Raw genomic sequence first — 18,968 nt, 5'->3', positions numbered from 1 at the left:
AGGAGTAGAGAGAAACAATGAAAAGCAGAAGTACTTGAGAAAAAAATGAGCCGATGGGAGGCCCATATATTTTGCACAAGCTCTGCATGCTTCCTCAAAATATTCAGCAACTTTTTGAAATGGCAATGTTTCCTATGATCACCCAAGGTATCTCTTAAGACAAGAGTAGCTGAGTGAACAAAGCAGCAAAGAATCCTATGGCACCTAATAGACTAACAGACGTTTTGGAGCATGAGCTTTCGTGGGTGAATACCCACTTCGTCAGATGCATGTAGTGGAAATTTCCAGGGACAGGTATATATATGCAAGCAAGCTAGAGATAGAGATAATGAGGTTAGTTCAATCAGGGAGGATGAGGCCCTGTTCTAGCAGTTGAGGTGTGAAAACCAAGGGAGGAGAATACTGGTTTTGTAGTTGGCAAGCCATTCACAGTCTTTGTTTAATCCTGAGCCGACAGTGTCAAATTTGGCAGATGAACTGAAGTTCAGCAGTTTCTCTTTGAAGTCTGGTCCTGAAGTTTTTTTTGCTGCAGGATGGCCACCTTAAGGTCATGCTATAGTGTGGCAGGAGGCTGAAGTGTTCTCCTACAGGTTTTTTGTATATTGCCATTCCTAATATCTGATTTGTGTCCATTTGTTAAAAGGATAAATGGACACAAATCAGATATAGAATGGCAATATACAAAAACCTGTGAGAAGAACTTACCTCCCTGGACACATACAGCAGATTTAAATATGCTATCCTGCAGCACAAAAAAACTTCAGGACCAGACTTCAAAGAGAAACTGCTGGCTTCAGTTCATCTGCAAATTTGACACCACTCAGCTCAGGATTAAACAAGACTGTAATGGCTTGTTCGAACTACGAACCAGTTTCTCCTCCCTTGGTTTTCACACCTCAACTGCTAGAACAGGGCCTCATCCTCCCTGATTGAACTAACCTCATTATCTCTATCTCTAGCTTGCTTGCATATATATACCTGCCCCTGGAAATTTCCACTACATGCATCTGACGAAGTGGGTATTCACTCACGAAAGCTCATGCTCCAAAACGTCTGTTAGTCTAAAAGGTGCCACAGGACTCTTTGCTGCTTTTACAGATCCAGACTAACACGGCAACCCCTCTGACACTTGAGTGAACAAAGTGCTGTAAGTCAGGAAAATAGGCCTTGACCTCAACTCTCTGCTTCCCTTTAGTGCTATACAAGAAGTCACTAATCTTCTGCACACTGTACCCACCCTTCCTATCTAGCTGATGGGCTGGGATATCAGGAAACAGTGAGGAGTCAGAGAGAGATCATCATCGTCCTCTCCATCTCCCTCAGTCTCTGCCAGCTTAGAATAATATTGAACTGCTATGTGAATAATGAGAATGTTACAAAAGGAGAGAGATTCAGTGGAAGAAGCTGGCATATCTATTTGCCCAAGAATGACAGGCAGCACAGCCCCAGTCTGAGACCTGGTGTCATCACTGTAACATGCAGGATTGGGGGCTTGAGGGCTCACTATGCCAGGGGAAGGCAGCACCTCACTGGGAGCTCCAGTCATGGATCCATCACCCACAGCAAAGCAATTCTTCTTAGGGCACAGAGCTCCATACTCAGCCATGGCCAGCAGCTCAAGGGCCTCCACATTCCTAGCCCTTTTAGAAACAGTCCAGCATAAATCTATCTTCTTGGTCTGTTCTTCACCCCATCTCTATAATGTGTGACTGCTTGGTCTGTAAGGAGAAGCTCCTCAACTTCCAGGGCTATCTTCTGTCCAGGCATAAGCGATGGGGTCATAACAGAAGGTTTCTCTGGGGAGTGCTGCTCCTTGGACAATGGCAGACCACATGGGCAGAGGGAATAGTCTGGTCATGCAGATGCAGGCTCAGTCTTCTGCTGGTCCCTTGGTATTCCAGCCCCTCCCCACCATCCTGGGGTCCCATATTCTTACCAGGAAACCCAGAGCCAGTTGTATATGAATAGTAACCCCTCTATTGACCAGGGTAACCACACCATTTCAGCTTTTCAGAGGTAACAAACACTGTATAATCCACCCAACCTACATGCGCCTTTAAAAACAGGTTGAAGAGCTTTCAGGTTATTTAAGCCTGGGCCTGGAATGACATAACATGTTTCATATTTGGATTCTTGCAACCCAACAGAATAATCCTAACAGCAAAAACAATGAAAGAGATCAAATACTAGGGTCTAACTGCGAATGAAGGGGGGGGGCATAGAAAAAAACTATTTTAGTAGCAGGAATAAACAAGGGGAAAACTGGAAAAAAAGATTCCTTGACCCAAAATCCCTCCTGTACCAAATGATTCACAAACTGCTGTTGGGTCAGGAAAATCAATGCAGATTTACTAATTCGAGAGGCAGATTTTATGTTAGCACAGCCAATAGTCTTACCTACACACAGCAGACTCCACAGTAAAGGAGACAGCAGGAACACACTGAACCCCATGCTTGGGGGTCAAGCCACTAAACTCATCTGAAGTGGACCCTCATGGAGAACCCCCCCAATCCAAAGGAAAAAAGGGAGGGAACACAACACCCCTAAAACAAAGATACAGAAACAAACACAGACTAACACAAAACCAGCTAGTGCACATAGCACATACCAAACACAGTCTCACTCTCAGAAACTCCCACAGCCCCAAGAGAAAGAATCAGTAGTCTTTGTGGAGAAGGGAAACAGCTAGCCTGGCTGCAGAAAGAGTGGGAGAAGCACAGGCAGGTGAGCCTTACACAGGCCCAGAGAATTCCCCTTCACAAGAACAGGAGACCCTGCTTGTTGAGCCACTTCCCAGAGAAGAAAGGAGCCAGGGCCTGCTGCAGAACATACCTACAGCCTGGCCTCAGCTACGAAGAGCCAGCTGACAAAGAGACCATCAACAGTTGAGACATCAGACAACTGTACCCCCATCTGGATTGATTAGAACAAACTGAGTTATCAGAATACTGTCGCTGCTACAATAATTAGATAGTGTAACACAATATTCAACAGCTATTTTTTTTTAACTCTAGCTCCCTCAAATAAAACCTCCTGCTTTAAAGTCTATTTACAGTCTAATGCAGGGGTCGGCAACCTTTCAGAAGTGGTGTGCCGAGTGTTCATTTATTCACTCTAATTTATGGTTTTGTGTGCCAGTAATACATTTTCATGTTTTTAGAAGGTCTCTTTCTATAAGTCTATAATATATAACTAAACTATTGTTGTATGTAAAGTAAATAAGGTTTTTTAAATGTTTAAGAAGCTTCATTTAAAATTAAATTAAAATGCAGAGCCCCCTCAGACAAGTGGCCAGGACCCAAGCAGTGTGAGTGCCACTGAAAATCAGCTCGCGTGGCACCTTCGGCACCCGTGCCATAGGTTGCTTACTCTGGTCTAATGTGTTTTATTTAAGTTAATAATTATTTCTTTGCATCTTCTGCTCCAGGATAAGAATTGATTCCTTTTGGGATAAGCACCTTTGATCTTAAAACTTCAGGATGGTGAATCCACTTTTCCCAAGAGGAATAAAAACAGACCTGGATCAGAATGGATTCAAGGAGTCAGCTCCTGATAGGAGACCTCTAAATGTAACAGATCCAAGTAATCTTGAACGTGACAATCTTTATTTTCTTTGAGTCTGGCACTTTTACCCTCTCTTTTTGTGAAAAGACTTATAGATAGTGACACTGAAAATGGTGCCCATGTAGATCAGAAGTCATGAAGAGAGAAGTTAGCTATGTGATTGTTTAGTTCCTATTCCATAGGCTCTATGAACAGCAGAGTCTGTTAGTGGAAGATTCAGGACTCTGGTTGGCCAGCCATCAGAGTACACTAGAATAGTTGTCTCTTTGTCAGTGGCTGCTAATACTACTATCATTTTGGTAAATAACATGGGAGCTAAGGTCAAACAGCAAAGTAGATTAAAGGTCCTAATGACAGGATTAGAAACCTATGACAACAATGGGCAAATACATGTGGGTATTTTGCAGACCCTCTGAAGCAATGAAGGTCCCAGAGCTAACTGCCAACATTACTGATATGAAGGATTCCATTTTGAAATGTTACTTCTACATTCCTGACTTGACAAGCTTCACTTCCAAAACTTGATGTAGGTTTTGCTTGAACTTGTGCGAATAAGAGAAAGAACTGGAGGAGAGTTATGGAAGTGGGATAAAATGGCAGAACAATGTCAAATGTAAAAGTTTTAACAGATTTTGCTGCTTGCCAGTCTAACCAAAGACAGAGAATACTTAAATGGCACTCAAACATCCAGAATGATTTATTTATCAGAAGGCAGGAATGGTAGCTAGTTTCAATGTTAGTACTATTAATGGAAAGTATGAATACTAATGCCTTGATCCAGCAAAACACTTAAAGCATGTGCTTAACTTTAAGCATGTGAATAATTCATTGAAGTCAAGGGAACACTCACATGCTTAAAGTTAAGCATGCGCTTAAGTGCTTTGTTGGATCAGAGCCCATGAGATCTGATTGAACAAACAGTTGACAAACTGCATACCAGACAAAATGATGCATAATGCTCCTAACTTTTATGAGAGGTAGTTAATTGTATTTTGCTTCTTGCCAAACTGCTGCATTACATTTAAAATATCTTATTTCCTGTTTCATAACAAACAGCAATAATTTAATTGAAGTTCTTATTAAGCTTTACTTAGTTTTTATGTCTACATTTTCAGGGCAGTGTGTATGGAATTGAAAGTACAGGATTTCTATCAGTCTGTTTTCCCACAAAATAAACTTACAAAGTATATTATTTTTCCTAAAAAATTTCATACTTACCATCTTCAAACAAAGAGCACATTTCTGTTCCAGTTGGAATTTTTACAATATTAAGATCTGTTTCTTCCATCGCTGCAGTAGCCTGGGAACGTATCTGGGGCTAGTATGGAACATTTTTTCATTAAGACTGACTAAAAGCTATTGGTTGATTAAATAACAAGAAACTCGTGTGAAATTCAAGCAAAGACATAAAACCATCTGTAAAACAATCAAATACTATAAAAAGTGGAAATCGGAAGTTCCACAAACAATTCGGACACCAGCCATGTTTCATTGTTTATTTGTATTCCCTTGTTTGTCTAGATCAACCTGCTGTGTCTTGTTTTACACGTAGGTTGTAAGCTGTTTGGAGTAGGGACCATAGTTTTGTTCTGTGTATGTACAGCACCTAGCACACTGGGGTCTCAGTCCATGACTACAGTTTCTAGGCTCTATAATAACTACAACATGTTGCAAACAAATACTGAAATATTCTCAACAAGCAGCATTTAAATAACCATAACTCTGTTTTAGTTTTTGTGTTACCATTTTTTGGCCTGATTCAATTTCCATGGAAATAGTATTAATACTTCTTTTGATTTTTTTAGAAGGTGAATAGTCTCTTACAGACCTTTTTAACATTTGTGACAGGGTCAGGCCAGATGGCTACAGGAGTGCTGGAAAGCAGCTATATTAGCCCCAGGATAAGCAGGGAGGAACCCTGCTCAGGTAAGGTATGGACAGCAAGCCCAGGGGCATGGGGAAATTCTGAGGTTGAGAGAAATACCTCGACCTGCTGCTAAGTGGAAGCACAGAACCCACCGAGGCAGAGAAGGAGCTCTGTCACAACTAGTGTCAGCGGTGGGATTGTGTGACAGTGCAGCGGACTAAGCCAAAAAAAAAAGTAGAAAAGGGGGATCTTCTTGTCCTCACCACAATGGACAACATGGTGAGGGCACTAGTACGGGCCACTGTGACCCAGCAGGAGGCCACCTGAGCCCAGATGACAGTCCAGCAGGAATTGATAGGGTTGCAGCCCTAGACCAAGCAATTGCTGATGAATCAGGCTGCTCAGGACTGAGCGCTCCTGTGAGAAGTGATGGACCAGCTGAAAGCCCTGACCACCCTAGCCTGTGGGTCCAATGAGACGTGAATCCTAAAGGCCACTGGTTACTTACCAAAGATGACTGCAGAAGACAACGTGGAGGTGTACCTCCTTACTTTTGAATGGACCGCGTTGTGTAAGGCCTGGCCCCAGGACCGTGGGCCGACATCCTTGCCCCCTTTTTGTGTGGGGAGGCCCAAAAGGCTTATGATGATATGCCTGCAGAAGTCGCGTCCGACTACCCTCAACTGAAGGCGGAGATCCTGGCACATTCGGGGGTAATGGCAGCGGTGCGGGCCCAGAAGTATCACAAGTGGATGTACCAACAGACCAAACCTCCAAGGTCCCAACTATTTGACCTCAACCATCTTGCACAGAAGTGGCTGCGACCCAAAGCCCATGGTTCCGAGGAGGTTCTGGAGATTCTAGTCATAGACCAGTACACGAGGGGACTGCCACCAGATCTCTGTGCATGGGTGGGCCAGAATGACCCCTCCTCCTATGACGAGGTGGTTGCACTGGTGGAGAGATGGATGATGGCCAGGGAACTTTTATGACCACCCAGGGAAGATTCTTTCTGAATCAAATGATCGGCCCTGATCCCAGGAATTCGGATGACCGAGCACCCAGGAAGGTCTAGGTGGGAGAAGAGGGGAGCCGAGGACTAGCCAGGGGCCATGAAGAGATGGAGAGACCTGGGCAAAGAGGACTGTGGGGCCAGTCCCTCTAGCCCAAAGGACAGGGGGGTGACTAGGGCCATATATAGATGTTATGCATGAGGAAAGTTGTGGCACATAGCAATCCAGTATCCTAATGCTGAGGAGCCCAGGCAGTGTAACCTGGGGAACGGGGCAGACCTGTGCACCCTAATCCACTTAGTGGGGATTGTGCTAACCCCACATAAATATACAAGGCCAGTGAGACTGAATGGGATAGAGATCATGGGGCTTGTGGACTCCGGGAGCGCTATCCTCCTCATCACCAGGAAGCTAGTGAAATGCAGTCAGCTGATGCAGGCCAAATATACAGGGGTAACATGCGTCCATGGGGCGGTTAGTTATTACCCCATCATCCCAGTAAAGATTGAGATCCAGGGGAATATTTCCAGGGTAACAGCAGGGGTGGTCCCTACACTGCCATACCCATAGGGAGAGATTTCCCAGGGTTTGGAAGCTTACTCCCACCAGAGGGGTTGGAGGAAGGAGAGGATCCCGAATTTAATGAATCATCCACAGCAGAATGCCACCTCGATTTTCTCTGAGATATTTCAGGATCTGTTCCCTGTTCCCAGAAGGGTCAGGAAGATCAAGTGGGAAAGGAGGGCAGCTAAGGCCTTGGGAACCCGGATCCTGACCCAGAGCCAGGTCAGTCCTGGGAAAGAGAATTTTGGATGGGACCAGGCGGAAGACCTGAGGTATGATATCAGGCAGGAGGTGGCTGAGATAGATGGGACACCAGTGGAGGGGAAGGTCCGGGGGCCAGGACCCTACTTCATGATCAAGAAGGATCTCCTGTACCGGGTCAAACAGATGTAGGGGCAGGAAGTACAGTAGCTCCTGGTGCCACGAAAGCATCTGAGGATAGTGTTAATCCTTGCCCACAGTCACCTTTTTGGAGGGTACCTAGGGGCAGAGAAGACCCTGGCACAAACCCTACGAAGGTTCTTCTGGTTGGGAATACATGAAGAAGATTGGCGGTATTGCGCCTGTTGCCCCGAGTGTCAGCAACACAGTCCCCGTCACCTTCAGGTTTCATGGGGCTCCAGCCACCTTCCAGAGTCTCATGGACAAGCTGTTGCGCCCCCATGCTGGTTATACTGCCACATACTTGGACTACGTGATTATCCATACCCCAGACTGGGAGACCCACCTGGAAAAGGTAGAAGTGGTCCTGAATACCCTATGGCGCACCGGCCTTACAGCCAATCCTGCCAAGTGTGCCATAGGACTAAGAGAGACTAAATACCTAGGGTACACTTTAGGGAGAGGCATGATAAAGCTCCATCTAAATAAGCTGGAAGTGATCCAAAAATTGGCCCCAGCCAAACCAGAAAAAATAAGTCAGAGCATTCCTAGGCATAGTGGGGTACTACCAGCAATTTATCCCCCACTTCACCACCAAGGCAAGTCCCCTGACGGACCTGGTAAAGGCCTGGGGACCTGACATGATCCGCTGAACTGATGCAGCAGAGGGGGCATTCACAGACCTGTGGACAGCCCTCTGCAGCAACTCTGTGCTCACAGACCTGGACTTTACTAAATAATTCATTTTACAGATGGATGCATACGAAGTGGAGTCGAGGGCTGTCCTGTCACAGACGGTCGGAGAAGAAGAACACCCAGTCCTTTACCTTAGCAGAAAACTCCTTCTGAGGGAACAGAAATATGCAGCAGTAGAGACGGAGTGTCTCGCCATTAAGTGGGCCATGGAAACTCTATGATATTACCGGCTAGGTTGGCGATTTGTCCTCGTGACTGAAAATGCCCCACTCCAGTGGATGCAATGGAATAAAGAGAAGAATGTCAGGGTGAACAGATGGTTCTTGTCCCTCCAACCATTCCACTTCTGCATAAAACACAGAGTCAGAAGCCACCATGGTAATGCAGATGGCCTGTCCCGGGTACACTGTCTAGTGACCCAAGTTGCCCAACCCCATGGTTTTGAGCAGCGGGGATGGATATGTGACAGGGTCAGGCCAGACGGCTACAGGAGAGTGCTGGAAGGCAGGTATATTAGCCCCGGGATAAGCAGGTCACTTTTCCCTTGGTAACTGAACAGAGGTTGCTCTAGGTTAATTAGGACAGCTGGGGCCAATCAAGGGCCTGCCAGAATCTGTTAAAAGCCTCCCCTCCAGCCAGATAGGGGCATGCGATAGGAGTTGTGGGAAGGAAGTGCATTATTGGCAGGACCGGCATTAGGATTTCTTGCATCCTAGGCGCATGGCCATTTCGCCGCCTCCCACGCTGATCCCACGGCTCTGGTGGAGCTGCCGCAGTCATTCCTACGGAGGGATCCGTTGGTCCGTGGCTCCGGTGGAGCTGCCGCAGGCATGCCTGCAGGCGGTCCACCAGAGCCACGCAAGCAGCCGACTGTCTGCAGGCATGACTGCAGCAGCTCCACCGGAGCCGTGGACCAACGGACCCTCTGCAGGCATGCCTGCGGCAGGTCAACCGGAGCCACCTGCTGCCCCCCCAGCAAAATGCTGCCCCCCAAATAATCCTGGCGCCCTAGGCAATTGCCTAGGCTGCCTAAATGGTAGCACCAGCCCTGATTACTGGACAGCTGGGCAGTGCAGATGCTGACAAGGAGGGAAAACCTCACAGGTACAGAGGTGAAGGGCAGGGGAAATCCTACCCAACAGGGTGAACAACCCTTCTGGGCCCCAGAGGTCTGAGGGAAGAGACCTCACTGGAGGGGAGAGACTGAACTGGCTGTCTGGTTTGCTTCCACCATGCCTGGAGGGGCTACCAGAGACTAAGAGGCTCTCCTCCCCCTCCCACATCAGGGAGGCCGGGAGGAACCCTGCTCAGGCAAGGTATGGACAGCAAGCCCAGGGGTGTGGGAAAATTCTAAGGTAGAGAGGAATACCCCGGCTCACCACTAAGTGGAAGCGCAGAATTCACTGAGGCAGAGAAGGAGCTCTGTCACACATATAAATAAAAAATTGAGTATTTTGTGTATATTCTTCTATAGTAACAAATGTGGTGGTTTACTATCAGATGAATAGGGTTTTTTTTAAGGTAATAGGGAAAGTTTTATTCTCTGGTTTAAGGATTATATTTAGTCTATTCTGTACCTTACTGTCTAATTACAGTTGTCTAATTGGGGCACAGTGAACTATTTTTCTCGGTAAGAAAAGATTGCTATTTGACATACCTATATAGGTATGTCATTGAATACCTAGTAAGTCATTTAATACCTATTTGCTATTTGAGATACTGTACCTATACACTGTTATTTACATTTTCATATACAGTTCTGAGAGAGAGCTACATGATAAAGGGAAAAGATTCATTAAGAGTTTATTGCTGTTGCTCATGTTTTGTTAAAAGGGTAGAGCTAAGGTTGTTTAGATGCCTGCCATTGAGAATCATTCTTTTTAAGTTTTTTGTCTGTATTAACTGAATGTTAAGATGGAGCACTAGAACTCGTTTTGTAACCTTTATATGTCTTTTCTTGAATTACACATAGCAATCTTAACACTAAATTATTTGTTATTAAATTTTCTAATTTTTAAAAAGGACTTATACATTTTATTGTTAAATGTTACTGAGTGCAATGTTGGTCTTAGATATTCTATAGATGGTCTATCATAAACCATTATTCAATATAGACTATTTGTCTAAGTTCTGAAAAAGTAAAAGTTAATGTAAATTACAATATTCACAACTACATGTTAAAATGTACACATGTATAGTGAATGTTCAGATATTTGCAATAAACCATTGTCAGATATAAGTGGTCAAAAGAATCACTAGAACAATTTTTTCATTGTGAAAAATCACAGATTTTTTTTGACTCCTTGCTATATAAAAATTTAGCTTTTCAAAATTGTCAGAAAATTTTACTATATACTTGTATTATTCACAGAAAAATTTTAAAGTTACATTTAATGAAAAAAGAAGTTACATACCAATGGTGAAAAAGGGAAATATAAACCACCCCTTCGTTCATTTATTTGGCTTGCACCAGTTTCAATATAGAGAGGAACAGCAAGCTGTAAAACACCAAAAACATACTAAGTATATTTCAAGAAAACATAACTTAAGACCATGTATGCTCACAAACAACTAAGCTTCAATAAGAAAATACTGAAATAGAATGCTCTGTTTTGTTCATCTGATTAAATGGGGAGGTTGCATACAATAATGACACCAAAAGACAGTTAAAATATAGCTAAAGTAAAAAACAACTCTTTTACATGTAGAATTGAATATGTTCACAGCTGGACTTTATATGCGATCTTATGCAATAAACAATATGTATCAGTGCAAAAAACCAATGTATGTGCAACTATTATAATTTAATTTTTAATTGCATCAATGTCAAGAAGTTGAACATTTGGTTTTCACTAGGGCTGTCAATTAAATGCAGTTAACTCACATGATTAATTAAAAAAATTAATTGCAATTAAAAAAATTAATCATGATTAATCACGCTGTTAAACATGGGACTTTTGTAGCCTGCATTGCAAGGTGTTTACATGCCATATGTGCTAAACATTCGTATGCCCCTTCATTCTTTGGCCACCATTCCAGAGGACATGCTTCCATGCTGATGATGCTCATTAAAAAAAAATGCATTAATTAAATTTGTGACTGAACTCCTTGGGGCGGGGGGAGAATTGTATGCCTCCTGTTCTGTTTTATCCACATTCTGCCATATATTTCATGTTATAGCAGTCTTGGATAATGACTCAGCACATGTTATTCATTTTAAGAACACTTTTACTGCAGATTTGACAAAATGCAAAGAAGGCACCAATGTGAGATTTCTACAGATAGATATAGCACTTGACCCAAGGTTTAAGAATCTGAAGTGCCTTCCAAAATCTGAGAGGGACATGGTGTGGACCATGCTTTCAGATATCTTATAAAAGCAACACTCCAATGTGGAAACTACAGAACCCGAACCACCAAAAAAGAAAATCAACCTTCTGCTGGTGGCATCTGACTCAGATGATGAAAATGAACATGCATTGGTCTGCACTGTTTTGGATTGTTATTGAGCAGAACTCATCATCATCATTGATGCATGTCCTCTGGAATGGTGGTTGAAGCATGAAGGGACATATGAATCTTTAGCACATCTGGCACATAAATATCTTGCGATGCCGGTGCCATGTGAACGCTTGTTCTCACTTTCACGTGACATAAACAAGAAGCAGGAGGCATTATCTCCTGCAAATGTAAACAAACTTGTTTGTCTGTTTGGCTGAACATGAAGTAGGATTGAGTGGACTTGAAGACTTTAAAGTTTTACATTGTTTAATTTTTGAATGCAGTTTTTTTGTACATAATTCTACATTTGTACTTTCAACTTTCATGATAAAGAGATTGCACTACAATACTTGTAATGGGGGAATACTATTTCTTTTGTTTTTTTACAGTGCAAATATTTGTAGTAAAAAATAAATCATTTTGTATTCTGTGTTGTAACTGAAATCAATATATTTGAAAATGTAAAAAAAATCCAAAAATATTTAAATAAATGGTATTCTATTGTTTAATAGTGCGATTATTCACGATTAATTTTTTTAATTGCTTGACAGCTCTAGTTTTCACAGCAACTTTAAGTCATCTACTCTGCATGTTCGCATTAAGGTTCTGATTCAGGAAAGCATCTAATCTTGTAATTCCATCCCCACTCTGGAAAGCATTTTATAACTATCATGGGAGTGGCTAGGGGTGGGGAGGAGACAGCCAAGCTAATTGGTGGCAACCTCTGGTGGCCAGTGCAGGTACTTGCTCTATAGGTGGTTTGGCTCCCTGATAAAACAGAATTGGACGTGGACTTAGGAAAAGGCATCTCCTGAAGTAGCTGGGGAATGGGGTCAGGGCTTCTAATGTCTGATACAACAAAGAGATAATCCCCTTTACCTAGCACCTTAGCCCTCACACGAGTTAAGGCCAGTGGGGTCCCAGCAATGGTGTGGGAGCAGGTGTGGAGGGGTGTGGGGCTTATGGCAGTCTTCAAACAGGTGAAAATCATGAAGGAAAGAATGATGAACTTCACTGTATGACCTATTGCCAGATAGTTCCCAGATAAATTACATAATTACGGTTGTGGCCTAATTATCCACATCCCTTGCACCTTGTTTTTCTCCCTGCACGTCCAGAACAATGCATGTATGCATTAAGGTTCTGATTCAGCAAAGCAATTAAGAATGTGAATAATTCCATCCATATTCTGCAAAGCACTTAAGCACGTATTAAATTTAAGCATGCGAGTAATTCCACTAATGGAAATTCTCCTTTGCATGTACAGATATGTAACATCTATCTCATTGCCCGACTGACCTCACCAGGGTTGATTTTAATACCTTTATGTTTGAACTATAATTTAGAGGAATATACTGACATTTTCTGGCTTTATCCATTTCCTTTGAGTTGATGGTGAATGTAGAAGTACTTCCCCATCCATTAGGATGGACATCTATAGTTAAAATGAGTCTGGCTCCAACAGAGGCATTCCTTGATATATTCTTTGAATTTATTCACCAACTGAAGGATTTTCAAACGTATAGTGCCAAGTACTATTGTCTGAGTGTTAAGACTACTAGTTCTATTGGGAAAGTCCAGTGGAGATGAGAGTTATGGCTGATGACAGATCTGACCAAGCTGAAGGACCAGGTCATCAGACCCATCCCCTTTACACTGCCAGAACAGCACAAATTGGACAGAGCACACACAACTCTATGTGAATGAAATAAATGTTTTCTTCTTTGTATAAGTTCAGTTGCCAAGCAGTAAGTGAGTTTTAAACAATAAACCTTCCATTTCTATTTTGCCAAACACTTTCTCTTAGGTCCTTTTTTGAATAGCATGCATGTGCATGTGTGTGTCATATTCCTTAGGGCTACATTGTAAGAACACAGTCTGATCCAAGTAAGGGACAGCACGTAGTTGCACTGCCTCAGGAGCAGATTAGGGAATGAACTGTGACTCGGCGGGAAGCTCGGAGGAGCGCTTTAAATGCCAGCCCCAGCCCTGCTGCCGGAGCTGCGGGCTGGGATTTAAAGGGCTCAGGGCTCCCTGCAGAGCCCTTTAAATCCCCGCCACAGAAGCCGATGCAGCCCGGCACGGTGTACTGGCTCTTGCCGGTACACTGTACCGGACCGGACTGGCTTACTTTCACCTCTGCCCCCTCAAGATTTCTAATAGATTGGTGAGACATAATTTCCATTTACAAAAGACTCTTCGCAAACAAATCATGTTCATCAATTTGTCTGATAACTCTGTTCTTTATTATAATTTCAACCAATTTGCCTGATATAGAAGATAGGCTTACTGGCTTGTAAGTGCCAGGATCACTCCTGGAGCCTTTTAAAAAAAATCCCAATGTTACATTAGCTGTCCTCCAGTCATCTGGCACTTATGTTACATATCACAGTTGGCAGTTCTGCAATTTCATATTTGAGTTTCTCCAAAACTCTTGGGTGAATACCATTAGGTCCTGGTGACTCACTACTGGGTAATTTATTAATTTGTTCCAAAACTGCTTCTACTAACACCTTAATCTGGGACAATTCCTCAGATTTGTCACCTAAAAAGAATGGCTCACGTGTGGGAATCTCCCTCACACCCTCTCAGCAGTGAATCACTTTTGTATCTTTCTTATTCTTGCTTTTGGATTTCCTTGGCTTCATAATATAAGTTTATTACTAGGCTTTGCAGTGTTAGAAGGTTAGAAACTTCCAATAAAAACAAAACATTAAAAAACAATCAATTGCATAGTTGTTTTTACATACAGGTTGATTGAGGGATGCATGGTTAAATGCTGCTGCCTGACGGTACAAAGTATGTCTAAGAAACATCTCATCCTTAATGGCATGCAGGCTGAAAAAAAAAGTCTCTCTGTTAAAATAAAAATGTAAGCATATATCGATTATAATGTAGGATGTCATTGAGAATAATTACAATTGATGAATTAGTTAAAATCTCTCTCTATATATATATCTCTACATATATCTTGCATTAGAAACTTTCCATTTCCCTTTAGATTACACATGATGCTGTGAAGAATTCTGTGATATTATATGTTAAGGTGTTTTAATATATTTTAACTATGCAAATAAGTACATTTGTGAATATGGCAGCTCTTTCTGCAAGACTTGAGGACCTTAACATATACAACAAAAAAAACAAACAAGCAAGCAAAATAAAAGCTATGATTAAGGGCTTGTCTCCATAGAGAATTAGTGTGTGCCAATCAAGTGTGTGAATCTACAGTGTACTAACATGCTGTGCATTCACTTGCTATGGAGACCAGCCCTAAACACCTTGCCCTCCCATAAGATGATCAGAACCAACACAGAGTACAGAAAATACTTTCATTAAAAAAATGAAAAGAACAAGAGAAAGAAAAGAACAGATCAAGTTAAAAACAGAAAAATGTAAAGAAAAACTTGTGTGCATTTTAAAATAAGGTACTGCTTTTTAACACAACAGAAGGAATACGAAGACATCTTACATAAACAACTATATACTCATGATGTTTGCTGTACTTGCAGAAAGAACTGAAATAATGGGATCAGACATTCCGCTAATCCCTCTCACATGCTATGACAAATACATCTTTTTACTGACCAGCAAGAAACAATTCTCATGAGTGTTCCTTTTACAAGCCTCAGGCTTAACAATAAAGCAAACACACAAGAGAGAATGAGAGCAAAAAGTCAATAAATATTCAGCAATCAGTTGTTCGTATTGCTAGATATATACACTAAATGTATTGATACAATACCACAGAGTGTGGTATTGTATCAATACACTAAATGTATTGATACAATACCACACTCTGTGGAGTTGAAAAATCCTTGAGGAACAGAACATATTCACAGTTTTAAAATATCAGCCTTTATAAATCTATTGTAATTTTATCTCGTAGCCCCTCCCAAGGGGCAGTGCCCCCCTCAACTCATTCCACCAAAATCCAAAACTGAAGCTCTGATACAGAGTGTAACACATGCAGTGGGTATACAGCCATGCAATACTTACTGTATAATGATCATTAAAGGAAAAAGGCATAAGGAACTGATAGCAGAAATGCATGAGACCTATAGGCATAGAACTATAAGAATGGCTTAAGCAGTTCCCATAGTATAAGGCCTTGCAGCGTAAGAGCCGTTGCTCAATAAGTTAGCATAAGTAAGTAAACTAACAATGACCTTCACAAGATGGCACAAAACTTTGTCTATTGTTTTGCAATAATCACAAGTGTTACAAACTGCTGATAGGTAATCACAAGATGCTAGTTTATACCAGTTTGGGATATTTTTAGTTAAGGACATCAGCAAATGTCTAGTTACAAGAATGAGATGCTAACTAATTGATATATGTGCTAATAAGCTTGAGGTAAAAGGATTAATAACCTCTGGGAGAAGAGCATCCCAACATGAGTAGGGTGAAGAATTACAAATAAGAAAAAGGCACTGAAACTCCTACTGAACATGCATTAGGTATAATATTGTCAGTATAACACATTATAACAGCTGTATCCTGGCCTGTGTGCCTGGAGAGATGCCAAGATGGTGACTACTGATGATGGTGAGGGGGAAGATGAGGAAAATAGTTAACAATTCAGGTTGTTTTGCAAGGGATGGGGTAAGTATATGGATACTCAGCTCATTCTACATCCTTTCTATTTGCCATGCTGGGTTTGAGTGTTTGTGAATTTGCTAACTGTATTAAAAACAAATTATTATAAATATAGTGTGATTTCCTAAGAGTGAGTGTTGCAACTGTCAACATCAGGGCTCCCAACTGAACAGTAATTCTGGTAATACAGGGCCTGATCTTGGGGTAATAACCTACCAAATTTCAGAGTGCTAACTGGGGAAACTCACATCGGTAATATAATCAATATACAATCAACAAATCAGGCAACAAGAGGGGATAAAGGGTGGGCCATGGAATACACCTCTCTACCCACATCTCCAAAAACAACAGTTGTAATAGCATAGTTAGGGGTGCAGGAACAATTTTTATAGCGGGGGTGCTGAAACCCATTGAACCAAACTGTAAACCCTGTATTGAATGGAAACCATTTCAAGCCAGGGGGTGCTGCCTCCCCCTCCCACCCTCTGCACTCCTTGTTCCAGAACCTATGAGCATAGTGTTTGGTAAAAATGTGCATTGAAGACCAGGTAGCAGCCCTGAAAATATCCAATACAGCTATATCACTGAGGAATGTGGACAAAACCACTTAGGCCCTCACTGAATGAGCCACCAGTCTCTGTGGACATGTGGTGGTGTGGTCTGAGCTATCCCATATGCCGTTATAATGCAGGTGGTGGTCCAACCAGAAATTGTCTTTGAAGAGACTGCCTGACCCTTCATGCAATCCACATAGGAGACAAAAAGCCAAGGCGATGAACAAAATGGTTTAGCCCTTTTCAAATAGTGTGCCAGGCATCGTCTCACATCCAATGTGTGAAGGCAGTGTTCATCTGCACTTGAGTGTGGCTTAGGAATGAATATAGGTAAGTATATTGATTGGTTAAGGTGAAACTGTGAAAACACTTTGAAATTTTTTTTGGATGCAGCCCTAGGGCCACTTTGTCTTGGAAAAACTGCATATACGGAAGCCCTGCCATTAGGCGCTGCTGTTCCCTATTCTCCTTGTGGATGCTATGGTAGTAAGAAAAGCTGTCTTTCAGTAATGGAGGGACATAGAGCAAGTTGAAAGGGGCTCAAATGGAGGTTCCATGAGGGCAGCCAGTATTTATGGTCTCACGACAGAACCATTTTTTTCAGACATGGAAAGAGACAGACAACACATTTCAGAAATCTGACTACACGTAGTTGGGAAAAAATGACTTTCCTTGTATCGGAGGATTGAATGCCAAAATTACTGCTAAGTGGACCTTCAATGACCTGAGATGCAGACCTGTGGACTTCAGATGTAACAGGTAATTCAAAAGGTCCTGAATGCAGGCTAGTCTTGGCTGAATTCCTTGACCCAGTGACCAAACTGAAAAACACTTCCACTTGTCCAAATAGGTAGTCCTAGTAGAGGGTTTTCTCCTTTTAATTAGGACTTGCTGAACTGATTCAAAACATCATCCTTCCTCCTCATCTATGCCAGGAGGTGCAGACGGCTTAGTGCTGGACACCAAATCTGACTGTGGCTTGTCAGTAGGTTGAGAAGGAGGGTGAAGAGTTCTGGGAGACTGAACAGATAGACTGAGAAGGTCAGAGATAAATTAAATAGCAATAAATCATCAGGACATGACGGTATTCACCCAACTGTTCTGAAGGAACTCAAATATAAAATATGAAAGTGTAAACTACTAACTGTGGTATGTATCCTACCACTTAAATGAGCTTCTGTACCAGATGATGGGAGAATAATTAATGACGCCAAATTTTAAAAAGGGCTCCAGAGGCTATCCTGGCAATTACAGGCCAGTAAGCTTAACTTCCATAGCAGGCAAATTGGTTGAAACTATAGTAAAGAACAGAGTTATCAGACACATAGATAAATATGACTTGTTGGAGGAAGAGTCAACATGGCTTCTGTAAAGGGAAATCGTGCTTCACTAATCTATTAGAAATCTTTGAAGGGGTCAACAAACATATGGACAAGGCCAGTGGATATAGTGCACTTGGTCTTTCAGAAAACCTTTGACAAGGTCCCTTACTAAAGGTTATTAACCAAAGTAAGCAAACATGAGATAGGAGGAAGGTCCTCTCATGGATCAGCAGCTGCTGAAAAGACAGGAAACAAAAGGTAGGAATAAATGTCTGTTTTCAGAATGGAGAAAGGTAAATAGTGAAGTCCTTCAGGGATCTCTAATGGGACCAATGGTGTTCAGCAAATTCATAAATGATCTGGAAAAAGGGGTAAAGAGTGAGGTGGCAAAGTTTGCAGATGACACAAAATTATTCTAGTCCAAAGCAGACTGTGAAGAGTTACAGAGGGATCTCACAAAACTGGATCACTAGACAACAAAATGGTTGATGAAATTCAATACTGATAAATGCAAAGTAATGCACATTGGAAAACATAATTCCAACTATACATACAAAATGATGGGGTCTAAACTGGCTGTTACCACTCAAGAAAGAGATCTTGGAGTCATTATGAATGGTCTCTGAAAACATCTGCTCAATGTGCAGAGGCAGTCAAAAAAGCAAACAATGTTAGGAACCATTAGGAAAGGGATAGATAATAATACAACTATATAAACCCACGGTATGCCCACGCCTTGAATACTGCGGGCAGTTCTGGTGGTCCCATCTCAAAAAAGATATACACCTCTACCCTGATATAATGTGGTCCAATATAATGTGAATTTGGATATAATGCGGTAAAGCAGCACTCTAGGGGACAGGGCTGCTTTACCGTGTTATATCCGAGTTCATGTTACCGCAAGCG

The 18,968-nt window shown here is 42.1% G+C and overlaps 1 protein-coding gene across 1 annotated transcript in view; it reads right to left on the bottom strand.

Annotated features, from left to right (window-relative positions):
• The window catches only part of C2H10orf67 (chromosome 2 C10orf67 homolog), a 144,039-nt gene that overhangs the window by 37,723 nt on the left and 87,348 nt on the right, over positions 1 to 18,968 (bottom strand). The window contains 3 exon segments of the mRNA XM_075061938.1: positions 4,784 to 4,883; positions 10,501 to 10,584; positions 14,338 to 14,425. Of these exon segments, the coding sequence (XP_074918039.1) occupies positions 4,784 to 4,883; positions 10,501 to 10,584; positions 14,338 to 14,425 (272 nt within the window).

This window comes from Chelonoidis abingdonii, chromosome 2 (genome assembly GCF_003597395.2).
Source record: "Chelonoidis abingdonii isolate Lonesome George chromosome 2, CheloAbing_2.0, whole genome shotgun sequence".
Taxonomy (NCBI): Eukaryota; Metazoa; Chordata; order Testudines; family Testudinidae; genus Chelonoidis; species Chelonoidis abingdonii.
This window is presented reverse-complemented; position numbering and strand designations above follow the sequence as displayed.